Raw genomic sequence first — 16,821 nt, 5'->3', positions numbered from 1 at the left:
GATTGTAACAGTTGATTGATTGAATGAATATATTTGGGGGTGGCAGGTGGCCTAGCGGTTAAGAGCATTGGACCAGTAACCAAAAAGTTGTTGGTTCGAATCCCTGAGATGACTAGGTGACAAATCTGCCCATGTGCCCTTGAGCAAGTCACTTAACCCTAATTGCTCCAGTAAAACGCTCTGGATAAGAGCATCTGCTAAATGACTAACATGTCAAATGTAAACCGTTGAAAGCTGCTGCAGTTGGAAGGAACCAACATTAAAGGCCGGTCTGATTATATACTTTATTATTGCATTGTGAAAGTGATAGAGAAGTTGAGGAATCTCTGGATACTGAACTGTTGACCTCTGCATGGAGGAAGACCAGTGTAAATGCACTTCTGGCAGTGGGTGAGCAGAGGAGAGCAGTGCTTTGAAGTAGCATTGCAGCGTCCCTGTGAGCCTCAAGCCGACAGCTGCAACCAAGTTGCTGTTTACATCCCCCGCAGATTTGGAGAGAGAGAGAGAGAGAGAGAGAGAGAGAGAGAGAGAGAGAGAGAGGGAGAGAGAAAAAAAAAACTTTTAGTCAGGTTTGTTATATTTGGCTATGTGGGGGAGTGAAGTCAAGCGTGCACCTGACACTTTCTTGGAGTGCTCATAGCGCGCTGTAGCATTGCCAAAACAATGATGTGATATAACGTGATACCATGGGAAAATAAAGGAAACGCACCAGAGAGATTCCACAGACAGGAGTGAAATTTAACGGACCCAATAACCGTCACAGCTCGCGCCACCGGAGACCGGATGGAATACAAACGGTATATTCAACGAGTGACTAACCTTTTATACAGTCCGTTATTTATGGTGAGCGTGCGATCTGCTGTGCGCACAGCTCGCCAACACGTCAGATAACGGTCACCTTGTAGTCGCCTGTAAATGAAGAAGATCTTAATGAGTCTGCTGAACAAACGTCATTGAACTAACATGGACCCAAGATGAATTATGAGTTTGGGATATCGACTATGTGGGACTAGAGATGTGACCTCTTTATTTTTCCGAAGTCATGACAGTTATTAAGTAACCTAACGGAACATTCGACTAATCTCTCAAGGTGAGTTCAGTTCACAATAATTGAACAAATTAATATTTGAAGGATTAATGTGCACAGTTTTATGGATTATTGTTGTTTTTGGTGTCAGATGTAAAGACTGATAGCTTAATTATAACTTTTTGATAGCCCCTATCGTAGCCCCGCCCCGGGCCATGACACTTTCAAAAAAAGTGCTTTCTTCCCATGTTGAACTGTGTGTGTCGGTGTGTTTGTGTGTGCGTGTACTTGTCACTCAGCCTGTGTTGTGAAAACCCAGCGCTATGTAGGCCAACCCACTTGGCTGTGCGTTACTATGGGAACCGTGGCCCTGGCTGGCACAGGCTGAGTGGGCTGCTGAGGGCCATGCTGTGTATGTGTGTGTGCATTTTAGTGTGTGTGTGTGTGTGTGTGTGTGTGTGTGTGTGTGTGTGTGTGTGTGTGTGTGTGTGTGTGTGTGTGTGTGTGTGTGTGTGTGTGTGTGTATGAGCATCCAAGCAGTTAGAGATTGAGAAAGGACATTACATAATAATGATATATTTGTGAAATGAAAGATGTACCAGGAACAGTTAGTTCCCTCTAGCAGAAACTCATCCCAACGTCTCTTGTGGTCCAACACTGAATGATACACTGACTAAACAAGTGATAGCAAGAGACAGGCCATTCTGGTGCTGTGTTGTTGACATGATTCAGTAACAACGTTTTGCTTCTCTCTCCCTCTTCTTCTTAATTTCTCTCTATCTCAGATGGCCCTCAGTCCCGTCCTTCTCTTTCTCCTCTCTCTGATTGGCTGCGGACACTCCCAGGATGACATCATCGACCCCGGCCTGGCCCCTCCCCCTCCTCTGGGTTGCGGTGTGAACGTGGACCCCTTCTACAGGACGTTGTGTGACCTGGAGTCTGTGTGGGGGGTGGTGTTGGAGGCCGTGGCCTGTGGTGGAGCCATCACCTCCCTGGTCCTCTCTGTGGTTCTCCTAGCCAAGCGCCACTCCATCCTTGACCCAGATCGGCGCTCCGGCCTGGGTCCTCTTCTCCTCCTGCTGGCCTCCCTCTTGGTTCTCTTCTCTCTGTCCCTGGTCTTCCTGGTGGGGCGTAACGAGGTCCTGTGTGTGGTCCGCCGGGTCCTCTGGGGCCCCCTGTTCGCCCTGTGCTTCTCCTGCCTCCTGGCCCAGGCGGTGCGGTTGAAGAGGCTGGTGTCTGGAAAGTCTAGCCCCAAAGGGAGCTCCCTGGCTGGGCTTGGCATGGCCCTGGCCCTGGTCCAGGGGATCATCTCTGGAGAGTGGCTGCTGCTGACAGTGGTGAGGGAGGGCCACGGGGCCTGCGACTACCCACCGGTAGACTTTGCCCTGGTTTGCAGCTACGCCCTGGGGCTGCTCCTGACGGCGCTGTGCCTCTCCCTGGCTGTGGTGCTGTGTGGAGGGGAAGGGGGAGGGGACGAGGCAGAGGAGGGGAGTGACGGAGGGTGCGAGCGGCGTTGGAAGTGCAACGCCGTATGGCTCTTCCTGTCCTGCCTGGCGTCCCTGTTGCTATGGATCTCCTGGCTTGTGCTCTATCTCTATGGCGACGCAGCGTTGAGGGGGGCGCGGTTGGGTGGCGGGGAAGGACGGCAACCGGACTGGGATGAGCCGGTGTTGGCGGTTGCCTTGGTGGCGCAAGGATGGATCCTCCTGTTATTTCACGCTATCCCAGAAGCCCACCTGTGTCTGAGGGACCCGCCGGTCCCCAACCAGCAGGACTACTTTCACACCAGCCAGCCCCTGCAGCCCTGCTTCCAACAGGAGGTGCCATTACCCACACACACCCTCACACACAGGCCCTGCGCAGATAACCAGACCTACTCTATCGAGGAACACAGCGCAGGTACACTGTGTGTGTGTGTGTGTGTGTGTGTGTGTGTGTGTGTGTGTGTGTGTGTGTGTGTGTGTGTGTGTGTGTGTGTGTGTGTGTGTGTGTGTGTGTGTGTGTGTGTGTGTGTGTGTGTGTGTGTATGTGTGTGGTTGTGTGAAAGGCTATGTGTGGGTTTGCAAATGTTTGTGTACATGCAAAAGATTTAAGTCTAAATAGAATGATTGTCTACAGAAAAAAAACGAACTAACGATTAACTAGTAACATCCCCTTGATTTGTGTTTTCTCTCTCCCTGGGTCGAGTCTCAGCACTGAGAGGTGGGTCGTACCATAACGGACATGGGGGGATGCGTCCTGGGATCCCCTTCAGAGGCCATATGTACCAGCCCACTGAGATGGCCCTGGTGATGAACGGAGGAACGGTTAGTGTGTCATATCTCTCACACACACACAAACACCCATGTTCATATTATATTTAAACAATAAGGCCCGGGGTGTGGTATATGGCCAATATACCACGGCTAAGGGCTGTTCTTAGGAACGGCGCATAAATTGGCCATATACCACAAACCCCCAAGGTGCCTTATTGCTATTATAAACTGGTTACCCATGTAATTAGAGCAGTAAAAATACATGTTTTGTCATACCTGTGGTATATGGTCTGATATACCCTGGCTGTCAGCCAATCAGCATTCAGGGCTTAAACCACCCAGTTTATAATATTATATTATTACATATTAACTCAACTACCTCTACACTGACTCGGTACCGGTGCTCATTGTATATAGCCTGTACAGTGGGGCAAAAAAGTATTTAGTCAATAACAAAAATGTATCTCAATACTTTGTTATATACCCTTTGTTGGCAATGACAGAGGTCAAACGTTTTCTGTAAGTCTTCACAAGGTTTTCACACACTGTTGCCGGTATTTTGGCCCATTCCTCCATGCAGATCTCCTCTAGAGCAGTGATGTTTTGGGGCTGTTGCTGGGCAACACAGACTTTCAACTCCCTCCAAAGATTTTCTATGGGGTTGAGATCTGGAGACTGGCAAGGCCACTCCAGGACCTTGAAATGCTTCTTACGAAGCCACTCCTTCGTTGCCCGGGCGGTATGTTTGGGATCATTGTCATGCTGAAAGACCCAGCCACGTTTCATCCTCAATGCCCTTGCTGATGGAAGGAGGTTTTCACTCAAAATCTCACGATACATGGCCCCATTCATTTTTTCCTTTACACGGATCAGTCGTCCTGGTCCCTTTGCATAAAAACAGCCCCAAAGCATGATGTTTCCACCCCCACGCTTCATTCTTGGTCCTCCAAACACGACGAGTTGAGTTTTTACCAAAAAGTTATATTTTGGTTTCATCTGACCATATGACATTCTCCCAATCTTCTTCTGGATCATCCAAATTCTCTCTAGCAACTTTCAGACGGGCCTGGACATGTACTGGCTTAAGCAGGGGGACACGTCTGGCACTGCAGGATTTGAGTCCCTGGCGGTGTTGTGTGTTACTGATGGTAGGCTTTGTTACTTTGGTCCCAGCTCTCTGCAGGTCATTCACTAGGTCCTCCCGTGTGGTTCTGGGATTTTTGCTCACCATTCTTGTGATCATTTTGACCCCACGGGGTGAGATCTTGCGTGGAGCCCCAGATCGAGGGAGATTATCAGTGGTCTTGTATGTCTTCCATTTCCTAATAATTGCTCCCACAGTTGATTTCTTCAAACCAAGCTGCTTACCTATTGCAGATTCAGTCTTCCCAGCCTGGTGCAGGTCTACAATTTTGTTTCTGGTGTCCTTTGACAGCTCTTTGGTCTTGACCATAGTGGAGTTTGGAGTGTGACTGTTTGAGGTTGTGGACAGGTGTCTTTTATACTGATAACAAGTTCAAACAGGTGCCATTAATACAGGTAAAGAGTGGAGGACAGAGGAGCCTCTTAAAGAAGAAGTTACAGGTTTGTTTGTAGGTGACCAAATACTTATTTTCCACCATAAATTGCAAATAAATTCATTCAAAATCCTACAATGTGATTTTCAGGATTTTTTTTCTCATTTTGTCTGTCATAGTTGAAGTGTACCTATGATGAAAATGACAGGCCTCTATTTTTAAGTGGGAGAACTTGCACAATTGGTGGCTGACTAAATACTTTTTTGCCCCACTGTATAGCATCGTTACTGTTATTTTATTGTCTTACTATTTTCTTTTGATCTATTTGCAAATGTTTTTACTTTTTAACTGCATTGTTGGGAAAGGGATCATAAGTAAACATTTCATGGTAAAGTCTACACCTGTTGTATTCATGTGACAAATAACATTTGATTTGATTTAACACATACACACATACACACACACACACACACACACACACACACACACACACACACACACACACACACACACACACACACACACACACACACACACACACACACACACACACACACACACACACCACTAACCACTTGTCTGTCTGTAACAGATGCCTACCGCTCCGGTGAACTACACAGGGAGACAGCTGTGGTGAGAGGAGAACCTTGGAACCGGTCTCCACGGCAACACGGCATATTATGGTGCCGGAATGCTCCGGAATGTTTCCAATGTCACTCATAACCCCATCAATGCCTCTACCTCACCTCACCATTGACTGTACAAAGCACTGCAACAAGGAATTTGCCCCTAGCCACAGATCTAGGATCAGCTCACACTAACTTTTTTATACACTTTGGTCATTGAGAGGAAAAGGGAAAAACTGATTTGAGATCAGTGCTCACAAGAAATGTCATTCCAGGCTTGACTGCAGGAGATACAGAGAAGGGTAACAAAGACATTGCCTCCCCCGTCTTAACCCATGCAGACTGGAATATATTCCCGATGATGATGATGAACGTCAAGCTCGCTCAGTGAACAGTCCCAAATGGCACCGGCTCTGGTCAAAAGAAGTGCACTACATAGGAATAGAGTTCCATTTGGGATACAGTGTTACAGACTTCTGTTTTTCTGTTAAATATTTTTAGCTTTTCTGTTTTGTTGTTTTAAAAAGGGGGAGGGGAAAGCCTATATGACACACCAGGTACAGGAGAACAGTGGTCACGTCCCAAATAGAACTCTATTGCCTATAAAATGCACTACTGTTGGCCAGAGCCGTATGGTTCTGGTTCTGGTTGAAGCACTGCATTATAAGGAATAGGGCTCCATTCTGGAGGCATTCAGTATGTATGTAAATTCCATCCATCCACCGTGCTCACTAACCTCGCCTGCCCACTCATGTTCTCGACAGACTCTGTGTGACGAGTCTCAAATGGCATTCTATTTCCTATTTAGTGCGCTAATTTTGATCAGGATCCAAAGGGTTCTAAAGTAGTGCGCTATGTGGGGAATGGGGTGCCATTTGGGATGCGGACCACTAAGAGTTGCTCCTATTGATGATGCGTATGACTCTATTAGATGTGTTGGGACACGTAAACAAGTGTTTTTTCCTAAGACTCTCAGCTTTGTGTTCGGTCCACCAGGGTTGTTGTGATCCAGCACTTTATTATTGAGCTAATCTCTGCTGTCACTATTTGGGATATAACGTTCGTGTGGCATATTTCCATGGTGAATGTTATGATGGTGAAATTGAATTTATTATTGGTGTCACAGACGAGTACTGTATGTTTTTGGTGTGGTTCTATGATATCAGTAGTTTTGTTATGGGGTTGTTGTAACACATTTTGAGAGTTTTTATCAGGGAGTGCAATATCAGTATGATTATATGGCAGAATATACAGTATATGAATTAATGGTAGGATCTGCACCTCATACTAACGTTATATATTTCAGAGACTTCTTCTTTGCTCTTTGCGTGTTTTATCTCCCAACACCTGAACATTGAGACACCCCCTTGTCCTTGATTGGACTAATCTGCTGTCTCTTAATCCCTATGGTGCTCTAACCTTGGAATTACCCATTTAGGGAAACTGATAGGGGGGATTGGTATTAGTGGCTTTACTGTGACCAGTCGTGTACTCCTGTATAAGGCTTTATATTATCATCCTATGTCCTGATACAGAGGAGGGCTTGGTTGCATGTCTCTTAAACACAATTCTCACACAAAACTCAATGAAATAAAATATAGATTAAACTGTTTGGATCGACATAATATTGAGGTGTCTGTAGAAGGCTTTGTAAGCATGCAAACTTGAAGGCAGAAACATTTCTATATTAAACTGTTTGGAAGGTTTATTTGGCTTCTATCTAAAATGACAGATTGTTTGCGTTTTAACATGATATGCCTTGCGGCAGCCGTGTTGTCGTGGTAATGATAGTATGTAGCACGGAAAGCCTAAAACAGAAAAGGTTCCACATCTTGTAGGCTTAGGGCTTCTATCTATCTCTGGTAAAAGCCACTGGCACGGTAAGTGACAGTTCTAATAAGCTACAGGCTTTGCTGGTGAGCATCCTGAATGGCATCCTGGTCAAAAGTCGTCCACTATATAGGGAATAGGATGCCATACTGGACACACACAATGTAACAGCTAGGCTACAGCACCTTAACGCCCTCTGCTGTTGATTACAGAGTCTCTTTGGGTCAGCCAACGTAACGGCTAGGCTACAGCACCTTAACGCCCTCTGCTGTTGATTACAGAGTCTCTTTGGGTCAGCCAACGTAACGGCTAGGCTACAGCACCTTAACGCCCTCTGCTGTTGATTACAGAGTCTCTTTGGGTCAGCCAACGTAACGGCTAGGCTTACAGGACCCCAACGCCCTCTGCTGTTGATTACAGAGTCTCTTTGGGTCAGCCAACGTAACGGCTAGGCTTACAGCACCCCAACGCCCTCTGCTGTTGATTACAGTCTCTTTGGGTTCCATAAAACTAGAGGTGTTTAATGTCATTTGCACAAGGACAGTAAAATACATGTGATGCCCAGCTGTAAGCCCAACCATGCAGTAATCAATAACAATGTCAATCTGACAATAACAAGGTAGAACAAAAAACACACAGTAAATACAAAATAAGAAGAACATGATAATGTAAGTAAACATACTATATACATGGTCTATGAGTCGGTGTGCGTGTGTGTAGAGTCAGTATAAATGTATGTGTGTGTGAGAAAATTATGGAGTGAATGTTTGCCCATACTGCATGGGAACTCCAGTCAAAAGTAGTGGAGCAATAAGCACATGGGCTTTTCAGAGCTCTGCAACTTGATTGGGTATGTTTTATTGTTCTGCACGTTTTTTGAGAGAGATAACCACACATACAGCATATGAGAGAGCGAGAAAGATAAAGACAAATACGAGGTGTAAGAAGAGAGAGAATCAGGAGATAGGAGAGGAACAGAAGGAGCGTGCCGTTGAGCTTTGTTGCTATAGACACACGAGGACGATTACCAGAAGAGAATCTGACAGTATTTCCGGGTCAAGGAGCAGTGCAGCACCGGTGTACACACGTTTCTACGTGAGTCTTAAAAGTAAGTCAACTTTAATGCCGTTATTTGTAAATATGAAATGATGAAGCGTTCAGGTAGTCTTCCAGCGAATTGCTGTGTTGACCCGTTGCAAAGTGTTTTATCACCGGTGACGGGTTATTTGGTCAGCTAACATGGCAAGCTAGCTAACCCTAACACCCCATGTACACATTCAATCGATGCTGCTTGCTAGCATAACTTGACTTACACCGATCAAGCTGTTTTGTAAACTACATTATAACCTAGGCAAATAGACTGGTAAATGTTATTGTTTTGTACAACCTACCTGCGTTAACTGACCTGGATGTGTTTCATTATGCAGACGGCTTTTCATGACGAAGTGGTTTTCGTGTCCGAGAAGACAGGAAGATACAACACGGTGGAAACGGTCTTTATTGATCAGGTAGCTAACGTTAGATGAGATCACCATAAAATAAATCACTATCAATTTATCAAATCACACAAACAACAATCATTATCAATTGATCACCAGTCAGTGTATGTGAATCACTGATTTTTAAGACCCCTTCCTCCACATGTGCTGGGATTGGCTGACAATTTGGATAGACAACCTATGAAACATAGTACTTTAGCCAACATCTACTGTAAAAGTTTACTGTTAGTTTTTAATCCGGGCTTTATCCCCTGTAGGCTCAACGTCTGGCCCTACAGAGGGAGATAGACAAGGAGTCCCAGTCCACGGTTTCAGTCAGATCACTGGTTTGTATCTGGTTCTGTGTTGCTCTACAAAATGACACTGGCTGCATCCCAAATGCCACCATATCCCCTATTTAGTGCACCACCTTTAAACCAGGACACATTGGGTCAGAAGAAGTGCACTATATAGAAAATAGGGTTTCATTTAGGACACACACTGTCAATATCAATATTGTGTCCATTTTAAACCAAAAATGCATTCTCTACAATGTCCTTTGAAGTGACTGCTTCTTTCAAACAGATCCATATTGTGGGATGTTTATTTTTCTCAGATGGTCCAGGCCGACACAGGCAACAGGAACGTTACCATGAAGAAGACAAACAAGAAGAGTGGGAAGGACACCAACGGTGAGGAAGTCATGACTAATGGAAATGACGGAGGAGGGTGCGGCCAGAAGAAGAAGCAGAAAGGTTTTAACACTGTTAAAACGGAGCTACAGACAGAACACAGTGGATTAAAGGACGAGAAAGGAGTAGTGGAAAATGGGCAGAAGCTGAAAAAAAATAAGCTCTCTCAGGCAGAAGAGACAGAGATCAGTGTTGTCAAGGTAGAGGAAGGAGAGGTGATAGAAATAAAGAAAGGCAAGAAAGAGAAGGGAAAAACAGAGGAAGGAAAGAAGGAGAAAAAGATCCCTAAAGCTGCTGAACCAACTGAGAGTCAGGAGGAGGAAGAGGGGGAGACGAAGAAGAAAAAGAAGGGTAAGAAAAGAGCAGTCGCTGAGAAAGGAGAGACAAAAGAGAAAGAGTGCGGAGAGACAGAGAAAGAAGTGGTAGTAAAGAAGGGAGCTGAGGCTACAGCAGCAGTACAGGAGGAGGAACAGAATAACACCAAGAAGAAGAAGAAGGGAGCTGAGGCTACAGCAGCAGTACAGGAGGAGGAACAGAATAACACCAAGAAGAAGAAGAAGGGAGCTGAGGCTACAGCAGCAGTACAGGAGGAGGAACAGAATAACACCAAAAAGAAGAAGAAGGGAGCTGAGGCTACAGCAGCAGTACAGGAGGAGGAACAGAATAACACCAAAAAGAAGAAGAAGGGAGCTGAGGCTACAGCAGCAGTACAGGAGGAGGAACAGAATAACACCAAAAAGAAGAAGAAGGGAGCTGAGGCTACAGCAGCAGTACAGGAGGAGGAACAGAATAACACCAAGAAGAAGAAGAAGGGAGCTGAGGCTACAGCAGCAGTACAGGAGGAGGAACAGAATAACACCAAGAAGAAGAAGAAGGGAGCTGAGGCTACAGCAGCAGTACAGGAGGAGGAACAGAATAACACCAAAAAGAAGAAGAAGGGAGCTGAGGCTACAGCAGCAGTACAGGAGGAGGAACAGAATAACACCAAGAAGAAGAAGAAGGGAGCTGAGGCTACAGCAGCAGTACAGGAGGAGGAACAGAATAACACCAAGAAGAAGAAGAAGGGAGCTGAGGCTACAGCAGCAGTACAGGAGGAGGAACAGAATAACACCAAAAAGAAGAAGAAGAAACCCAAGTCCTCCAGCAGCGCTGCAGACACCACCATGGACACGGAGAGAAAGGAGGAGGGCAAGAAGAAGAAGAGAAAGGCCTCTGCACTAACAGAGGAGGCGGATGTGGTGGACAAGTGGAAGCCCAAACATGTGAAAAGGGTGGATATGACAGGAGTAGTGGAACAGTTGGAGGACAGAGAGAGTGAGGGAAGGAAAAAGAAGGTGAAGAAGAGCTCTGAGGTAGAGACAGAAATGGAGGACAGCACCCCTCACCAGAAAGGGAAGAAGGTTATGACGAAGGGGAAAAAGAAGATAAAGGTGGAGAGCTGCGACCCTGAATACCAGGAGGTGAGTTAAAGGGGTTAAGGGTCAGAGGTGAAGAGGTTATCAAATCATGGGTCTCCTTCAGCAGGGTACACCGTTGTGGAACGTTCAGATAGACATATATGATGTAGAACAAACATGTCTCTCTGACATGTAGAATGAGGAATCGTGTCGGCTCTATTCCTGACATTTCTATCTGAAATGGTCAACAATGTTTGCCTCTGGAAGGTGGCCCTGATTCTAGAGCCATTTGAAAGGTCCTTGTTGAAAGTATTGTAAAAACCAATGCTCTGACCCGCACCCAGAATGCTGGAGGTGCTGACTAACAGAATAGTTAACTGTTAAATGAATATAAAAACCAATGCTCTGACCCGCACCCAGAATGCTGGAGGTGCCGACTAACAGAATAGTTAAACTGTTAAATGAATATAAAAACCAATGCTCTGACCCGCACCCAGAATGCTGGAGGTGCTGACTAACAGAATAGTTAAACTGTTAAATGAATATAAAAACCAATGCTCTGACCCGCACCCAGAATGCTGGAGGTGCCGACTAACAGAATAGTTAAACTGTTAAATGAATATAAAAACCAATGCTCTGACCCGCACCCAGAATGCTGGAGGTGCTGACTAACAGAATAGTTAAACTGTTAAATGAATATAAAAACCAATGCTCTGACCCGCACCCAGAATGCTGGAGGTGCCGACTAACAGAATAGTTAAACTGTTAAATGAATATAAAAACCAATGCTCTGACCCGCACCCAGAATGCTGGAGGTGCTGACTAACAGAATAGTTAAACTGTTAAATGAATATAAAAACCAATGCTCTGACCCGCACCCAGAATGCTGGAGGTGCTGACTAACAGAATAGTTAAACTGTTAAATGAATATAAAAACCAATGCTCTGACCCGCACCCAGAATGCTGGAGGTGCTGACTAACAGAATAGTTAAACTGTTAAATGAATATAAAAACCAATGCTCTGACCCGCACCCAGAATGCTGGAGGTGCTGATTAACAGAATAGTTAAACTGTTAAATGAATATAAAAACCAATGCTCTGACCCGCACCCAGAATGCTGGAGGTGCTGATTAACAGAATAGTTAAACTGTTAAATGAATATAAAAACCAATGCTCTGACCCGCACCCAGAATGCTGGAGGTGCTGACTAACAGAATAGTTAAACTGTTAAATGAATATAAAAACCAATGCTCTGACCCGCACCCAGAATGCTGGAGGTGCTGACTAACAGAATAGTTAAACTGTTAAATGAATATAAAAACCAATGCTCTGACCCGCACCCAGAATGCTGGAGGTGCTGACTAACAGAATAGTTAAACTGTTAAATGAATATAAAAACCAATGCTCTGACCCGCACCCAGAATGCTGGAGGTGCCCAGAATAGTTAAACTGTTAAATGAATATAAAAACCAATGCTCTGACCCGCACCCAGAATGCTGGAGGTGCTGACTAACAGAATAGTTAAACTGTTAAATGAATATAAAAACCAATGCTCTGACCCGCACCCAGAATGCTGGAGGTGCCGACTAACAGAATAGTTAAACTGTTAAATGAATATAAAAACCAATGCTCTGACCCGCACCCAGAATGCTGGAGGTGCTGACTAACAGAATAGTTAAACTGTTAAATGAATATAAAAACCAATGCTCTGACCCGCACCCAGAATGCTGGAGGTGCTGACTAACAGAATAGTTAAACTGTTAAATGAATATAAAAACCAATGCTCTGACCCGCACCCAGAATGCTGGAGGTGCTGACTAACAGAATAGTTAAACTGTTAAATGAATATAAAAACCAATGCTCTGACCCGCACCCAGAATGCTGGAGGTGCTGATTAACAGAATAGTTAAACTGTTAAATGAATATAAAAACCAATGCTCTGACCCGCACCCAGAATGCTGGAGGTGCTGATTAACAGAATAGTTAAACTGTTAAATGAATATAAAAACCAATGCTCTGACCCGCACCCAGAATGCTGGAGGTGCTGACTAACAGAATAGTTAAACTGTTAAATGAATATAAAAACCAATGCTCTGACCCGCACCCAGAATGCTGGAGGTGCTGATTAACAGAATAGTTAAACTGTTAAATGAATATAAAAACCAATGCTCTGACCCGCACCCAGAATGCTGGAGGTGCTGACTAACAGAATAGTTAAACTGTTAAATGAATATAAAAACCAATGCTCTGACCCGCACCCAGAATGCTGGAGGTGCCGACTAACAGAATAGTTAAACTGTTAAATGAATATAAAAACCAATGCTCTGACCCGCACCCAGAATGCTGGAGGTGCTGACTAACAGAATAGTTAAACTGTTAAATGAATATAAAAACCAATGCTCTGACCCGCACCCAGAATGCTGGAGGTGCTGACTAACAGAATAGTTAAACTGTTAAATGAATATAAAAACCAATGCTCTGACCCGCACCCAGAATGCTGGAGGTGCTGACTAACAGAATAGTTAAACTGTTAAATGAATATAAAAACCAATGCTTTGACCCGCACCCAGAATGCTGGAGGTGCTGACTAACAGAATAGTTAAACTGTTAAATGAATATAAAAACCAATGCTCTGACCCGCACCCAGAATGCTGGAGGTGCTGACTAACAGAATAGTTAAACTGTTAAATGAATAAATGGATAAAACAGTGTTGACTTTCTTATTGAATTGTTTCTACTTAAAGGTATTAAAACGCTGACAGTATCAGTCTGTAGTTGTCTGATATGTTGTTTTGTTCCAACCCCCAGAGGGACCAGACAGATGTGGTTTTCCTGTCAGAGACCAGGGGAAACACCTTCGAGATCAATATTGATCAGGTAGATCGCTGACGACCCATTAGATCTGTTTGGATCCTGGGAATCCCACTTGCCAGTCAGTCCACCAATCCAACTCTGTCACTGTGAGAAAGAGAAATGTCATTTCTTCCTGGTCTGAATTAAACATGTATATTGATTATGTAACTATTTATGAATAAATTATGAATGCATTATATTATGCAAATGCTTATTATTGAATGTTGTTGTTTGACTGTAGCATTGTGTTTAATCAATGACATGTTGGACACACACCAACCAATATAAATGCTCTATACTGCTGAAGTAATACCCTCTGACTGTAATAATATACATGGCGCTAGAAGCATCTGAGGACGTTAAGCTGGTCTGTGTGTGGCGCTGGCTCCAGAGTAGTGCCTGGTCTGTGCCTGGTCTGTGTGTGGCGCTGGCTCCAGAGTAGTGCCTGGTCTGTGTGGCGCTGGCTCCAGAGTAGTGCCTGGTCTGTGTGTGGCGCTGGCTCCAGAGTAGTGCCTGGTCTGTGTGTGGCGCTGGCTCCAGAGTAGTGCCTGGTCTGTGTGTGGCGCTGGCTCCAGAGTAGTGCCTGGTCTGTGTGTGGCGCTGGCTCCAGAGTAGTGTCTGGTCTGTGTGTGGCGCTGGCTCCAGAGTAGTGCCTGGTCTGTGTGTGGCGCTGGCTCCAGAGTAGTGCCTGGTCTGTGTGTGGCGCTGGCTCCAGAGTAGTGCCTGGTCTGTGTGTGGCGCTGCCTCCAGAGTAGTGCCTGGTCTGTGTGTGGCGCTGGCTCCAGAGTAGTGCCTGGTCTGTGTGTGGCGCTGGCTCCAGAGTAGTGCCTGGTCTGTGTGTGGCGCTGGCTCCAGAGTAGTGCCTGGTCTGTGTGTGGCGCTGGCTCCAGAGTAGTGCCTGGTCTGTGTCAGGGATACTCCCAAGTGATTGCAAAGTGATTCTGCTGTTTTTCCAATAATTAGATCTTTTGCCAATAACTGGTCAAAAAATCAAATGGGCAGCCATTGACTAGGAGTACGGTAAATCACCAACTAACTACATGTTATAGTAGAGTATATGTTGTGTTCTATATAACATGGACTATAGAGTATATGTTGTGTACTATATAACATGGACTATACAGTATATGTTGTGTACTATATAACATGGACTATAGAGTATATGTTGTGTACTAAATAACATGGCCTTCATATAAAACGATGGTCCTATTCCATTCCATAGGGCAGACGCCTGGCCCTGCAGAATGAGATCGACCAGAAGTCCAATCCAGTCCAACTCAAAGCAGCACCGGTACCATCGGTCAGTACTCTTATGATGTGTGGACACCAAGGTGTATCCCAAATTTGGGGTCACATACCAACTCTTCTCTGAAACAAATCATTATGTCGAATATAAATATTACAAACATTGTTCTTCTTCTCTTCCAGGGTTTGGGCCAGTGGGGCACTGCACAGTTTGACAGTTCCGACCAACATAGTAAGTTCCTGCGGTTGATGGGCGGCTTCAAGAAGAGCGGGCAGCCAATAGCAGCGAGCGGTGCGACGGGAGGGCGGGCCAACATGGCGCTGACTAAAGACGGACAGCAGAGCTTGCAGCAAGGCCTACTGGGGGAGTTTGAGCGCGCTCAGTCGCGCCGCATGGACTTCACGGGAAGGGGGGCGGGACTTGGGTTCTCGGCGCCGTCCAATAAGAAGTTCTCAATTGACATCAACACAACCCGATCGGTGCGCTTCGATGACTAAGTCGGGACGGACCATTGAGTGTGTGTCTAGCATCCAAAATTGATTTGGATGAGTGTGTGTGTGTACCTTTTCTCTTGCAGGGTCTTGGGAGTGTCTGTCGGTGAATGTGGTGTGTATGAATGTATATACGGTACCAGTCAGTAGTTTGGACACACCTACTCATTACAGGGTTTTCCTATATTTTTACTACATTGTATAATAATAGTGAAGACATCAAAACTATGAAATAACACATATGGAATCATGTAGTAACCAAAAAAGTGTTAAACAAATCAAAATATATTTTATATTTGAGATTCTTCAAAGTAGCCACCCTTTGCCTTAATGACAACTTTGCACACTCTTGGCAAATATATTTTGACTTTTTTTGGTTACTACATGATTCCATATGTGTTATTTCATAGTTTTGATGTCTTCGCTATTATTCTACAATGTAGAAAACAGTAAAAATAAAGAAAAATCCTGAAATGAGGTGTGTCCAAACTTATGACTGGCAACAAAAATATAAATGCAACAATTTTAATGATTTTAACGAGTTAGTTATAAAGAAATCAGAAATAAATCCATTAGGCCCTAATCTATAGATCTCACATGACTAGGCAGGGTGCAGCCATGGATGGGCCTGTGAGGGCAGAGGCCCTCCCACTGGGGAGACAGATCCAGCCAATCAGAAAAGGCTTTTCCCCACAAAAAGGTTTTATTACAGACAGAAATACTCTAGTTTCATCAGCTGGCTGGGTGGATGGTCTCAGACGATCCCGCAGGTGAAGAAGACTGAACGTCGAGGTCCTGGGCTGGCTTGGTTACACGAGGTCTGTGGTTGTGAGGCCTTTTCGACGTACTGCCAAATTCCCGAAAATGACATTGGAGGCGGCTTATGGTAGAGAAATGAACATTCAAATCTTTGGCAACAGCTCTGGTGGACATTCCTGCAGTCAGGTTGCCAATTGCACATGCCCTCAGAACTTCATCTGTGGCATTGTGTTGTGACAAACCCGCACGTTTTAGAGTGGTCTTTTGTCCCCAGCACAAGGTGCACCTGTGTAATGATCATGCGGTTTAATCAGCTTCTTGATATGCCACACCTGTCAGGTGGATGGATTACCTTGGCAGAGGAGAAATGCTCACTAACATGGATGTAAACATATGTGTGCACAATGAGAGAAATAACATGTGTGTGTATATGGAACATTTCTGGGATCTTTTATTTCAGCTCATGAAACATTCATATTTTTGTTCAGTATATTAGGAGTACTGTGTATTAGGAGTATTGTGTGACATAAAGCTGCACCTATCCACCTGTGGTATCAATGAGAGCAGAGCTGTGTGTGTTTCTGCCTTCTGACTGGTGCAGTATGTGATGCTTCCTGGCTGTATGATATAAGGTTAGCGTCCTGAATGGC

General features: G+C 44.9%; 2 protein-coding genes and 1 long non-coding RNA gene across 37 annotated transcripts; 2 read left to right on the top strand and 1 right to left on the bottom strand.

The window, feature by feature from the left end:
* Window positions 1-819: 819 nt before the first annotated feature.
* LOC127932464 (uncharacterized) lies at window positions 820-8,716 on the bottom strand. Its single transcript, XR_008145437.1, has 3 exons — window positions 8,647-8,716; window positions 3,241-3,312; window positions 820-909 (listed from the first exon to the last, which is right to left on the bottom strand). It is a non-coding gene; the product is annotated as an uncharacterized LOC127932464 (long non-coding RNA).
* On the top strand, window positions 907-7,131 carry gprc5bb (G protein-coupled receptor, class C, group 5, member Bb). The gene is made up of 4 exons (XM_052528122.1): window positions 907-1,090; window positions 1,813-2,926; window positions 3,221-3,333; window positions 5,392-7,131. The coding sequence occupies exons 2-4, from the start codon at window positions 1,813-1,815 to the stop codon at window positions 5,434-5,436; spliced, it is 1,272 nt and encodes a 423-aa protein (XP_052384082.1). The 5' UTR covers window positions 907-1,090; the 3' UTR covers window positions 5,437-7,131.
* On the top strand, window positions 8,295-16,714 carry knop1 (lysine-rich nucleolar protein 1). 35 transcript variants are annotated; one of them, XM_052528111.1, is made up of 13 exons: window positions 8,295-8,363; window positions 8,683-8,763; window positions 9,012-9,080; window positions 9,350-9,994; window positions 10,184-11,406; window positions 11,638-11,868; window positions 12,023-12,253; window positions 12,325-12,401; window positions 12,479-12,709; window positions 13,172-13,325; window positions 13,403-13,699; window positions 14,898-14,975; window positions 15,104-16,714. In XM_052528111.1, the coding sequence occupies exons 4-5, from the start codon at window positions 9,350-9,352 to the stop codon at window positions 10,892-10,894; spliced, it is 1,356 nt and encodes a 451-aa protein (XP_052384071.1). In that variant the 5' UTR covers window positions 8,295-8,363; window positions 8,683-8,763; window positions 9,012-9,080; the 3' UTR covers window positions 10,895-11,406; window positions 11,638-11,868; window positions 12,023-12,253; window positions 12,325-12,401; window positions 12,479-12,709; window positions 13,172-13,325; window positions 13,403-13,699; window positions 14,898-14,975; window positions 15,104-16,714. The 35 variants fall into 35 exon arrangements, with proteins under 35 accessions (XP_052384071.1, XP_052384038.1, XP_052384036.1 ...); XM_052528078.1 differs by adding an exon at window positions 13,018-13,094 and having other exon boundaries at window positions 9,350-11,406; XM_052528076.1 differs by having other exon boundaries at window positions 9,350-11,406.
* The last annotated feature ends 107 nt before the right edge of the window (window positions 16,715-16,821 follow it).

This window comes from Oncorhynchus keta, chromosome 10 (genome assembly GCF_023373465.1).
Source record: "Oncorhynchus keta strain PuntledgeMale-10-30-2019 chromosome 10, Oket_V2, whole genome shotgun sequence".
Taxonomy (NCBI): Eukaryota; Metazoa; Chordata; class Actinopteri; order Salmoniformes; family Salmonidae; genus Oncorhynchus; species Oncorhynchus keta.
This window is presented reverse-complemented; position numbering and strand designations above follow the sequence as displayed.

What these genes read in the sequence shown, in the direction of transcription:
- gprc5bb (XM_052528122.1), top strand. Translation starts at nt 1,813, where the DNA reads ATGGCCCTCAGTCCCGTCCTTCTCTTTCTCCTCTCTCTGATTGGCTGC. An exon ending in TATCGAGGAACACAGCGCAG is followed by an intron (nt 2,927 to 3,220) that starts GTACACTGTGTG and finishes GTCGAGTCTCAG; the next exon opens with CACTGAGAGGTGGGTCGTAC. An exon ending in TGGTGATGAACGGAGGAACG is followed by an intron (nt 3,334 to 5,391) that starts GTTAGTGTGTCA and finishes TGTCTGTAACAG; the next exon opens with ATGCCTACCGCTCCGGTGAA.
- knop1 (XM_052528109.1), top strand. Translation starts at nt 9,350, where the DNA reads ATGGTCCAGGCCGACACAGGCAACAGGAACGTTACCATGAAGAAGACA.